The sequence below is a fragment of the Culex pipiens genome, chromosome 1, assembly GCF_016801865.2.
Source record: "Culex pipiens pallens isolate TS chromosome 1, TS_CPP_V2, whole genome shotgun sequence".
NCBI lineage: Eukaryota > Metazoa > Arthropoda > Insecta > Diptera > Culicidae > Culex > Culex pipiens.
In genome coordinates this window covers 62,852,413-62,864,903 of record NC_068937.1, presented here as the reverse complement: position 1 = coordinate 62,864,903, position 12,491 = coordinate 62,852,413, and the positions used below count along the sequence as shown (strand labels likewise).

At 40.2% G+C, this 12,491-nt stretch overlaps 2 protein-coding genes across 4 annotated transcripts in view; one reads left to right on the top strand and one right to left on the bottom strand.

Annotated features, from left to right (window-relative positions):
- LOC120418076 (E3 ubiquitin-protein ligase highwire-like) overlaps positions 1-12,491 on the bottom strand; it is a 76,294-nt gene that overhangs the window by 58,986 nt on the left and 4,817 nt on the right. For all 3 annotated transcript variants that reach the window (XM_052708339.1, XM_039580333.2, XM_052708341.1), the window contains exons 12-19: positions 12,261-12,430; positions 10,765-11,300; positions 9,728-10,708; positions 9,514-9,669; positions 9,403-9,453; positions 7,835-9,342; positions 7,526-7,776; positions 7,300-7,432 (exon numbers count right to left, since the gene is read on the bottom strand). In XM_052708339.1, coding sequence (XP_052564299.1) covers positions 7,300-7,432; positions 7,526-7,776; positions 7,835-9,342; positions 9,403-9,453; positions 9,514-9,669; positions 9,728-10,708; positions 10,765-11,300; positions 12,261-12,430 — 3,786 coding nt within the window. The remainder of the gene's footprint in view (positions 1-7,299; positions 7,433-7,525; positions 7,777-7,834; positions 9,343-9,402; positions 9,454-9,513; positions 9,670-9,727; positions 10,709-10,764; positions 11,301-12,260; positions 12,431-12,491) is intronic.
- On the top strand, positions 3,141-7,293 carry LOC120418078 (uncharacterized). The gene is made up of 5 exons (XM_039580335.2): positions 3,141-3,486; positions 5,667-5,876; positions 5,938-6,265; positions 6,328-6,459; positions 6,515-7,293. Exons 1-5 carry the CDS (start codon positions 3,286-3,288, stop codon positions 7,015-7,017), a joined length of 1,374 nt encoding a protein of 457 aa, XP_039436269.1. The 5' UTR covers positions 3,141-3,285; the 3' UTR covers positions 7,018-7,293.

Sequence of the window (12,491 nt, the reverse complement as noted above, 5' to 3'; positions counted from 1 at the left end):
TGTCAATAAATGTTAATTGTTTTATACACATATAAAAACAAAGAAAATCTCTTTGAAGTTTACCAAAAACCGATCATGAACAGCGTGACCACATCTATGAAAAAAACCAATGGTACAAAATGGCTTCTTCCGACACAGACATTAGTGCGGTTCACGAAAATGAAAAAGACAAAAGTGTTAAATTTTGCACGCATCAACCGAAATGTTCAAGCACTGTCCTAACCAGGTCCCAGTACCGAAAAGGACCTAATAAAAATAATTTTATGAAAAAAAATGTTCAAGCACTATAGTCCCAGAAGCTAGCCTGCAAATTTGAGCTCATTTGGTTAATGTTTAGTTACTCCAGTTTTGATCTGAAGTTAGAATGGAATTTAAATCAATTTGATTTATTTATCACTTTTCAACTCTTCTTCTATAAAGTTTTCCTCAACTCGGTTAAATTTCCTCTTCTTGAGATTTTCTATAGGTTTTGATCCGGGGAACAACTTTGTAGAACATCGCAAAGTGCTAGCAATTGATCCCGAAAAGATACAGGTTAATTTTTCGAGCATGTTTTGAAATTTTACCGAAAAGTAAACTCTTAAAAAATATTCTGTACCTTTTTCGGGATCAATTCCTAGCGCTTTGTTATGTTCTACAAAGTTGTTTTCCGGATTACCTATAAGAAACTTAAGAATGGGACAATTTGATAGGGTTTTGAGAAACTTTCTCTAGAAGATGTTAAAGTTACAATTCTTCTTAGTAAATTAATTTAAGTTCGATGCTTTCTTCAGATCAAAACTGGAGCAACTAAACCTTAACCAAATGAGCTGAAATTTTAAGGCTAGACGTCGTCGGCTAGACTCTGTGGTCATAGTACTTTAAAATTCCGTTCGAAATTAAACACTTTTGAGCAATTCTCTACCAAAACCGGAGATGGATTTTATTTGTATTTTTTTATTTGGCTCAAACTTTGTGGGGGCCTTCCTTATGACCAAAGAAGCTATTTTGTGTCATTGGTTCACCCATACAAGTCTCCATACAATTTTGGCTGCTGTCCATACAAAAATGGTACGTAAATATTCAAACAGCTGTAACTTTTGAGTGAATTTTCTGATCAATTTGGTGTCTTCGGCAAAGTTGTAGGTATTGTTGAGGACTATTGAGAAAAAAATAGGTACACGGAAAAAAATTGCAGATTTTTAACCAACTATTTTTTTCACAAAAACTTAATTTCACAAAATACGTATTTTTCGATTTTAGAGATTATTTTATATGTTTTAGGGGTCAAAACCCCGCAACTTTTGAGCTATAGAGAAACATGGTCAAAAAATCTGCCGCCGAGTTACAATTTTTTGATATGATTGTGATTTTTGGAAAAAATCGAAATTTCATGCAAAAACAAATTTGACGTAATTTTTTAATGTAAAATTGAATTTCCAATCGAAAAGTACTTTACAGATTTTTTGATAAAGGGCTCTGTTTTCAAGATATAGCCACCGAAAGTTTGATTTTAGCGAAATATTTGCAGTTTTTCGATTTTTAAAAATAGTGACCAAAAGTGACCATTTCCAAAAATATTTATTTTTAAAAAGTTTAGAAAATTTGCTATAAAATTGTCTAAGAAACATTGAAGATTGGACCTCAGCGGCTTAAATAAAAAAAAAACAGGAAAATTGAAGTTTTCTAAGTCTCACCCAAACATCCCACCATTTTCTAATGTCGATATCTCAGCAACTAATGGTCCGTTTTTCAATGTTGAAATTTTCCGATCTTTTCGAAAAAAATATTTTGAAAAAAATTAAATCAAGTCTAGCATTTTAAATGGGCGCAATATTCAACTTTGCCGAAGACACCAAATTGATCAGAAAATTCAGTCAAAAGTTACAGCTGTTTGAATATTTACGTACCATTTTTGTAAGGACAGCAGCTAAAATTTTACAGTCATCCCTCATATTCGGAACAGTTTACAGATCGGCCAATGTTCAAAAAATCATAGCAAATCGATAATTGAATTAAATGATTCGCTTTTACCTTCATTTAAAAGCTTTTCTCGTTCATATTTGTAACAAAATAATGACTTCACACACTGAAACCAGTGAAACTCAAGCTTAGTGATGTTTTATCCATGGTCTGATACCTTTTTTTGTGAAAATATCAGTTAAATTCAGGTGTTCCACAATTGTGGGAGGCACAATAACATCCCACAATCATGGAACAGGCAATTTGAACGCAGTGGTTTGCTGCTAAAGATAAAATAGTCTTGAAATGAAGTTTTTTGTTCAAAAAGTACGACTTTTACTAGTGAAATAGCAAGAAAATGTCCAAAAAAAGATCCTAAAAAAGTAGGGTCGAGAGAAAAGCTGCATTTGGCATGCTATTGACAAATTATCACAAAAGTGTTCCGAATTTGTGGGTGTTCCGAATATGTGGGATGACTGTATGGAGTCTTGTATGGAATGGCCGATTTCATAGAAAGTTGCTCCACAGAGTAACACAGAGCGAGCAGTCCGAAGAAATGTCATTTTATTTTTTGGCTTCATAAGGTTTGCTGTACCGATGCGATGTACCACAAAGTGGAACCAAAAATCAAATGGCAGTGGTAACTCTGTCTTACTCTGTGGTTGCTCTTTTGTCTTATTCATATATCCGTGAACCACTCTATTAGACATATGTACAACATTATAAAGGTCGAAAACACTTGTGAAATTCTAGAGAATTACTCAGGTTAAAATAAATGTATTGAGGAACTGTCGCAATTGACCACAAAGAGATTCTGACACAAACAAATAGAAAAACTTTCTTGGAGATACGTGTTCCGTTTTACAATCAATAATTAGTGATGATTACTTGAACGATAATTGCAGCAAGCAAGGCACACACCAAAACTTTCTGAACTCTTACTATTTTGGTAGCAGCGGGCATCGAAAAAACAAAGGCAACAAAGAAAGTATACTATTACAGTGCTAAGCATCAAAAGGGCTCTCATTGCGATAACAAGCTCAATTCATTCACAATATCGAGTGGGAACAGCAGCAGCAGAACTGAACGAAAAGTCTGTTTATATTTATTTTCTGCGTTATCGGCAATGTGTTATCTTTGGCCGCTATTTATCGCCGTCGTGACACACTCGTTGGGTGCCCGTTAGAGAGAAGGTAAGTCAGTCCGCTATCAACCGTAATCAGCTCCACATTTGGCCAGGCTGTTTCGACTTTTCTTTGCTTGAGTAATTGTGCAACGGTTTAAACTTGTGACAAATATGTTTGATCAGTTCAAAATTGCCTAAAACCAGCATAGAATGATAAAATGATGATATTCAAAGTGGTCCACGTGCAATTCTTGCTCCTTCGAACAATTGTGGCATATCTCGCGTTGAGTGGACGGAATGTCGCGGCAGAAGAATTCGGAAATTTGGATGCCCACGGAGCGGTAGTGATGGTGGATTGCGTCCACGATGTGGCACCACGGTTCGGGAAGAGAATCTGCGATTGTGGCTACCGGAACGAAGTACGTGAATGGTAAAGAGTTTAGGAAAACATGATTCGTAAGCAGCGATGGAATAATCATCATCAAAAGAAAATCATTAGACGTTCATCAAAAGAAAAAATCCTAATCTTGATTATTCAGCGGAACATCTTTTTCACTACTACACTTGCAAGTGAAATGTCACACGTCGAAAAATGACCAACCACATTTTGTAGATGGCCAATGTGTGTAAACAAAACGAAATAAGTAATTCTAAGTGGGGCTGACAAGGAAGTTGACAAAACACCATCAGTAGATTGATTTTCTTGGAGAATTTCGGGAGCGATTTTCTTTTGCGTGATTTGCCTCTTCTCTCTTTCGCGGGTGAATAAAGTTCGCAAGCGAAATTTTCTTTTAATTATTCCATCGTAGGACTATTTTTCTTTAAAAATGACGCTTAATTTTCACAAACCATATAGAAATGACTCACGTAGTAACCAGCTGTGTTTACCTTACTTCTAATCAAACCAAATATTGAAACGAACAGTAGTTGTTTCGAAAGATTTGAAATTGTCAAGATGATGATTTTAATCCAACGCCAATCTCAGCATTTTTTGAATAACAATTAAAGGGTGACGAGCGGGAATTCCCGGGAAAAAAATATCCCGGGAAATCGACAATTTTCCTCTCGATTCCCGGGAAATTTAGTCGAGACTCCCGGGAAATTTTGAAATTATAAATATCGAAGCAAAATTACATAAACTAATCAGAAAATCATTTGGAAAATTCTAAATTGTTTTGAACATTGGATGTTCAATGCTCGACGTTCAAGTTCGAATGAACCAATTCTTCTCTAATCTTCTTATTCAGAAAGTGTAAATTAAAAATTCCAATAATTATAATTGAGAGAAGCCAAAAAAAATGTGGAACCCAAAATTTACCTTAACCCTCTACTGCCCATATTTTTTTTCGAATATTTTTATTTTTCCCGTGTTTAGGAGGTCATTTTGAGCAACTTTTGTTCAGCGAAAAACTTTACTTCTCTTGTTTTATGTTTTTCTTGTTTCATTTTTAGTATTTTAATTTGCATTCATCTTGTTTAGTTTATGTTTGTTTTTGATAGTATTTGGCCTACTCTACCACCTCCTATCATTACATTTTGCCTATCTAATTTTTTCATGTTTTTACAGTAACTTTTTCAATTTTTTGCATGTTTTTCACATTTTCTGCTATAAAATGGAACCATTATCATTTAAATTATAAATAAATGCGTAGAGGCATAGTCTGGGGCACTAGAAAAATTACTGCATACTTCTTTTTACTTAAAATATAGGAAATGTTAGTAAAAAACACAGCCAAAGTTGACCCCTAAAAAAATGACATTTTTTAAAACATTGGCAAAGTCACATAAAACAAGTCAAACTTCCCTGAAATTTTCTAAAATTTTAAAAGTTTCTCTTTCCAATGCTTCTTGAAGATCAAAAATTGGTTGAAAAATGGATTTTTGGCGATTTTTTAAATCGAAGCCCGTCTAGAGGCGGGGTTGGGTTGTAGAGGGTTAAAGCATACTTAGCAGTTACATTACATGATGTTTTTAAATATGATTCTTATTTATCATTTCTTTATTTTATTTTATTTTATTTTATAACATTTAAATTTTGTCAAAAATGTTAATGTTTTGAAATCGCAATTTGCATTCTCGTTTTTTATCTAAACTTATCTAATCTTATCAAACCCTAGCGCGGCCAATCTTGTGAAGGGATAATGGAGAAAGATATAGTTTAGATTACGCATAGCCTTCTTCTTGTCATTTATTAACATTTGTAGAGCGCCATTGTATTGAAATGCATTGAAACATCACAGACGTGTAAGCGGCCAGGCCTACTGCGTAAAGTTTACCACATAGATGATTTGTTTTAGTGGGTTTGTGCTCGAAGTGTTTAAACAACATCACAATTCTGAATCTACAGGGGAGGAAGTGGCGTGGGAACAGCATACGCTCTGCGATTTTGGTTTTTTGGCAATTATTTGTTGGGAGCACCATGCTAAGAAGTTTTGGTACTCTGGGATGGTACATTGTATTTCCACGGATGTCCACAACTCGCTCTGCCATTTGAATTTACATTTGTTATATTGTAATTTGTTGTTTTATTGGTAGTATAATTTGACTATTTTGACCATTCGATACAACCAAATGTTCATAATTCAATATGATGTTTTAGGACTTTATAGTGCCCAGGTTTGACGGCAGTACAACCGAAATCGAGCTGGTTAATTGCAAATCGCTGCTGATAAAGTCAGATACTTTCTTGGGCCTATTCGGACTTTCCCGACTCAGTATCATCAACGTAGAAAACCTAATCATGGAACCTGGTGCGCTAAATTTTGCACGAAATGATCCCGCAGCCCAGCTAAAAATCAGTTTCATTAATGTGAGTAAATTTGGGGAGTTTAACTACCAAACTGACTATATCTGCTTCTAACCTTCTAAAGAACCTCATCGAGGAACTACCGTCGAACCTAATCAGCGGACCAATCCACGAAATCGCCTTCGTCCGATGTCGAATCGGAGTGTTTCGGCCGTTCAGCGTGGCAAGCATCGGAGACCGGTTGGAAACTCTCCGGATGGGGGAGACGTTCATCAACCGAATAGAGCGCCACGCGTTCAAGCGCTTCAACGTGAACAACATTTTGCTTGAGGGCAGTAAATTTATCGCGCCAATTTCTTCGCAAAGTTTCTACGAGATTGATGTGCAGGAACGGTTCGATATAAGAAATTGCTCGCTTTATCAACTGATGCCGAGTGCGTTCACCATGAAAAGTAAGAAAAGTTCGGTGGGTTGAGGACCAGACAGATAATTAAGTTGTTTTTTTTATTTGCAGACGTGACACACCTACAAATCCAGAATAGTGAGTTTGAAAAAATGGATGGAGAATCTCTAAATTTGCAAATTAGAAAAAGTGTTCGAATAACTGGAAATTATTTCAACAAGATTAACGAAGCAGCATTTATAGGTGAAACAACGACAAAACTTAATGTTTCCCTTTCTTAATTTCTCTCTTTTCGTAGCAATTTCCCTGGACAGTTCCTATTTCAGTAGAAACTCACAGAAACCTGCGCTGCAATTTTCCAACAACCGAATAGGCCAGTTAGATCAATCAAACGCGTTGCGTTTTTCGGACGACTTTAACCTGCAGCTAGAAGGAGTGCACATTGCTCACGGCATCTCCTGCAACGACGTGGTCCCGTTGGAACAATCCAGTCTGTTCAAAAACCATCCAAACGACATCTTCTTCAGCACTTCCGGAGCTGGAAACGAGTTCAAATCATTCAACGACATTCGCCGGGTGCAATGTTTGGAGAATAATTTTTGGCTGTATTTAATAATCGGTGTTACAGTGGGAGCAATTGCTCTAGTTTTAATTTGCTCAATCGTTTCGTGGTATTGCTTAGCGCAGAGGAGAAAGAAGCTACGCGCGTTGGAGGTCGTGATGCCGGAACCACGGACCTATCGCGAGACTCAGATCGTAATGCAGATTGAGAACCATGGTCTGTTAAAAACGGATTTATGATTTAAGTTACAGAAAAGGTGTGTTAGTTTTGCTTAACTAGCGTACTCAAGCCTAAATCTCGCAAAAGCTAGTTTAGTGCCGTTTAATGACCAACACAATACCATTAATTTATCCTTTGGTCAACACGTGACGATCAACAGGGTGATTTAAGGTGCTTAAAAGTTAAAGCTAGTACATCGAAGTATGTTATCGTTCCCAAGTAGAAATTGAATGTAAGAAAATCATGCCTCTTACAACTAAGGCGCAGCAGAAAAAAATCATTTCTAGTCAAAGTGTACTTACGTAATTGGTAGATTAGATTCCAGCGCATTTCCGATAGTCAGCACCGTGTCCGACACCATCAATCCTTTGGACAGCAAAGCCGTATGCTTGTTCAGCGTTTCTTCGACGTTGGCAATGTTCTCCGTTATGTCATCTATAAATTTAACATAGATAGATTATTAACTTTATCTTTATTAGATAGATTATCGAGTCATTACGTTAAATAAAACTCGCTCACAAAACTCACCAGAAAATATGAGATCCTTCTTCAGCAGGTTTGCACTGCACAAGCCCCCTAGGTAGGACAGTTCGTACTCGAGGTGTATCAACGACGTACTCGGATACTTCATCTGGTTTTTGTTATCGTACCCGATGATCAGACACTTGAAGCCGTACTTGTTGCCTTTGTGCTCGCGCACGTACGTGGAAGCCGTTTCCAGCGAAATCTCCAGCTTGTTGCCAGGCAGCACGATGGCGTTGCTATTCCAGTTTGAGGACCTTCAAAAGCAATAACCACTAAAATCACAAATTTCTTTTGCCCGTTAGGTCAACTTACGTGTTAAATTTCTTAATAATCGTCCAATCTATCTCGCTTTGCTCATCCTTCTGGCTGCAATTGGACGGTTTCGAGTTGCTTTCAAACTTGACCTCCTTGCTCTTTCGTGGGCAAGAAGCCGATGCCGACGACGCAGCGTGGTTGTCGTTGACGAAAGCCTGCTCCGAGCTTCGCTCGGAATACTGCGGTATCTTTACGTGGACATAATCCTCCGGCTGGACCGTACCACACTGCGGATCGAACTCGATGGTTATCCAGCGAACATTCGCGGGGAACTCTACGCGGTAGTTTGCCACCGTGCTGGACTTGTACGGATGTTCACTCTCGACGATGCAGTAGTAGTGGCTGGTCGTGCACAGATCATTCTGGTCTGCGGGAGCAGTCTTGCGTGAGGTCTCGAGTTCCGGTTTGTCGTACAGCTTGAAATTGTTGATCTGATTTAGCGCAGACACATGCGGCAGGATGGCGCGAATGAGACTCAGAACTTCGACGGAACTTTTGAGATTGCTGCAGACCAGCGGTCCGATGTGAGCAAACGTCAGGGGTAGCAGCATTGTAAATAGGCACGAATCGTCAGCGGAGAAGAGTTGGATGATGCGTTCTTGATTGAGCTGATGGTTGAACTCTTCCACGTCACTTCCTGCGTCGTTCAATATTGAAAAGTTTTCAGCTTTGCTATGCATTCCGACTCCGGAAGAATTCCCATTCGAGATCGAGTCCAACTTGTTGTTTCGATCGTCTATGTAATCATTCGGCGTGATCTCCTCGGCACCAATTTCAATCTCGATATCAAAGTCAATTGAGTTGCGTGACTTTTTGTCAAACTTTAGCGTTTCGATGATACCTTTTGAAAAGTTTTCTATGCGTTTCGTAATGTCCTTAGCGGTTGATGTATTGTTATGATCAAAATTGGCGCTTGTCACGTTGTTGACGTTCGCAATGTCCGAGTTGTTGATCCAAGCAATGTCTAAATGCTCCTCGATGGGCGTTATGTTATGCTCCGAGTCGATGGTATGTGTGTTGTGCGAAGAATTGGAGCTCTTATCGCTTGAAGTCGACGAAAATGCAATTGCGTTTCTTGCGTGAATCAACAGATCCTTGCACCGGGAGGTTACATCAGTAGAGATGTGCAAAGCGATATCCCGCGCGTGGGATTCCTTGCTGCACTTTCCCGAATAGCTATCGTTAATGGACGGAATACTGTAGTACAGGATGCTAGGAATCTGTCCGCGAGCCGGAGTCGTCCCGTTGAAGCTGAGATCGCACGGATAAAACTTGAACGTTGCTCCACACGGTCCACGAATGGCCGCAAAGCCTCCATCGCCAGAACACGTTCGAGCTCCCTGAGAGCACAGTCGCAGCGCGTATCGTACGTTCTCCTTGATGTTGACGGCACGATCGAACTTGATCTCCGTCATAAAGTTTTTCACCATGCTTTGCTCGTAAGCACCCACGACGGACTCGATCACTTCCCACTTGTGCTGAAGCTGGCTTTTCGACTCCATACTCTGAAATATCAAGGTAAATTAATAACAAAATTACAAATCCTAACTTGAAGTGACTCATACATCGTACAGCAGTTCCAGTTGGTATTCGTAGCTACCGGATCCGGAATAAACCTAAAATTTGAAACAATAATCAATACAACTCACAAAAACAAAATGCCAGGTCCGTCTTACACAAGCTCCCGCAATGGAAATTCCCGGACGATCAACGGTGAACGCAATTGCGTCCGGCCCGAAATTACCCGTGTTCCAGGTTTTGCTTACATCGACCTTTGCAAAACGATTTCCGCTGGAATGGAGAATGTTCGAAGGGACGATCGCCGTTTCATTCTGAAGAGTGGTAAATATTAGACAAAATGTTACAACTTGTATAGAGCGAACAACTTACATCAATGGTACAATTTTGGTAGATAATCTCAGCCAACATTTTCGACAGCAACCGGCACGAGTTGGTTATCAAATTGTTGTTCAAGCGTTGCTTCATCCCATCACCGTTGTAAATGTCCGTACTTTGATTGTTGTAAATGTTCTCAATCTTCAATCGTATCGGTTTGGAGATGATGTCAAGCAAGCGGCTTAGCACGTCTTTAAAAGTCCACGAGTTGCAGGTGATTGTTTTCTCCTTCTGCGTACGGTAGAGCATCTGCTCCACCAGGATCGGGTACTGGTAGTTTTCCGAACTCACCAGCATCGGAAAGCCCAAGTTATCGCTAGGACTCGTGAGCGATTTGTACTCCACGTTGGGCGACAGCATCGAGAACGTCGACCGCAGATTGATGTTTGGATCACACAGTCCTGCCAGCACACCGCTGAGCAAGCGGGAGTGTAGAATCCCCTTGTCTATTTGTGCCAACAGGTTGCAAATACAGTTCCACTTGAGGAATGAAGTAGGATAGAACGCGTTGAAGCAGCTAACAAACGTTTTGTGACATTCGTCCAGCACGTCCAGAATCATTGTACAGATATCGTTTCCGGACTGATATGGCAGTTCATCACAAAGTATCTGCGTCAGCAGCGCTCGAACATCGCCGATACATTCCGCCAGCTGGATGCTCTCGGATGCAATCTTCTTGTTGGACATTGGCGTGTTGATCTCCATAATGTTGATATCGTTCACCTTGAGCAAGTCGGTTTTGCTCTCCACCGACGAGATGAGTCCGTTCACTTCGTAGACTTTACTTTTCGGTGACTTGTCCTGCTTAGAGTCTTGCCGTGGGCCAAGTGTTTTAACTTTGTTGTTTGGTTTTTCACTATTGTTGAATCCCTTGTACGGATAAATCTCGTTTATATACTTCCTCAGTAGACGCAAACTTGCCTTGCAAATGTAAACGAGTCTATTGAGCGAAATCGCATTTTGGTTCGCCTTGCGCTAAAAAAAATAAAACGATTATATTAAACTCATGCGTCTTGAGCATTGAAACTTACAGTCTCCAGCAGATCGGTGGTCGATATTTTGAACGAACTCCACGACCAGTTCAGCAGCATGACCAAGCTCTCGAAGCAATCTTTCGTGAGCGTGTTGGCAAACTTTTTCGTCAGCTTGCAAACGGGCTCGCTCAAAACCGTCGGAAACACGGCCTTGCTGTTTTGCGATATGACCCGGTACAAAATGGACGGAATCTGTCCCGAGCTGACGTTCGTGCCGTTGTTCGCCTTCTTCGACGTCTTGAAGTGGAACGCGACATTGTCGGACGTCGTGACCGAAGACTGCCCCGACGAGCCACAGTCGGACGATGGGCCGGAGATCTTGGCCAGAACCAGGTACCACCGTTCTGCGCTGATCGTCACCGGACTTGGTAGAGTGATGTTGAATTTACACTTTGAAGGACACTCGAAGGGCACTTCTTCGACTTCGGATATCAGAACGCCATCCTTTTCGTTGGTTCCACCATCGTAACCCAGATCAAACAGCTTTAGCTTGCACGTGTACTCTCCGCGACCTCCGTACATACCGAAACCGGCTGAAAAAAAAACAGTTGATGCTAAATATGTAACCATTGAAAGAATCTGACTAAGTCTATTCAAGATTTTTCGATTCTGACTCCGACTCCAGGTGTCCAGAAAGACCTGACTATTGGCATTTGCATTCGCATGGCGATGGTGATCTTAGCGGGATGCAGACTGGATTTCGTCATGTATATGTGATGATTGTCCAGCCCAGGTTGCTTAGAAATTGATTAAAGGGAATTAAAACCAATTCTACTCGAACAGGACAGAAAGCACCATGAAAGGCATCCATTGCCGGCAACTCCCATCTCCACCATTCACCGGGGCAGGAATAAGGATTAGGAGCACGGGAAGTGTTGATGCTGAACTTACTTAGAAAAAGGAAGCGAGACCTGAAAGACCTGACTATTTGCTAAGCTAAAAACATTGTTTCCAGCCATTTCTGTCCAGTTTCCCTTTTAAAGTTAGACTACTTAGGGAAACTCGACTAAAACAGCAACCCATAATGTCCATCACTTCCTGAAAAGATCCGATATAAAACTTGTACTGGTTTGATGATAACTGAGTGTGCTGCTTGTGGAGAACAATACAATACAGCAGCGATTCTCAACGGGGGTACCGGGCCTACTTGATTTACATGGCAGGGGGTACTATCCTAGAAGAAGGTTGAGAATCGCTGCAATACAGGATTCTGTTGACGTTACGTTACGTGCACGCCCAAAATGTCAAAATCACGCAGTGGTACCAACATTACAAAAAAGTGTGCCATGGCATTCGCTTAAAAATCGGAATAGCATACAAACGTAAACAATCACTCGTCAAATTGTGGTCGATCTCCAACTATATGATTTGGTGCGTTTGACAGCAGTCAGTTGATTCACTCATTCTAATGCAGTTCCATTCGATACTGTTAAAATTTAACCGACATAGGCTGAGCCTCCGAGTTAGCATTGCTAATAAAATCTAAATCTCACCAATGATAACGTCAGCATCGCACATGAAGCGTACGGCCTCAACGCTGTAGCTCGAGTAGCCCCATCCTCCGCCAAAGTTCTCGAAACGACACACGGTGTTGTATTCGCAGTTGTCCTTGCCGTCCAGGTTCACTTTGAGACTCACGTCCGAGGGCAGGAAGCAGGTTTTGCTGAAACGTACAATTAGTATTGTCTCAGTCGACATTACGATGTCTATTGAAGTGACAAAAA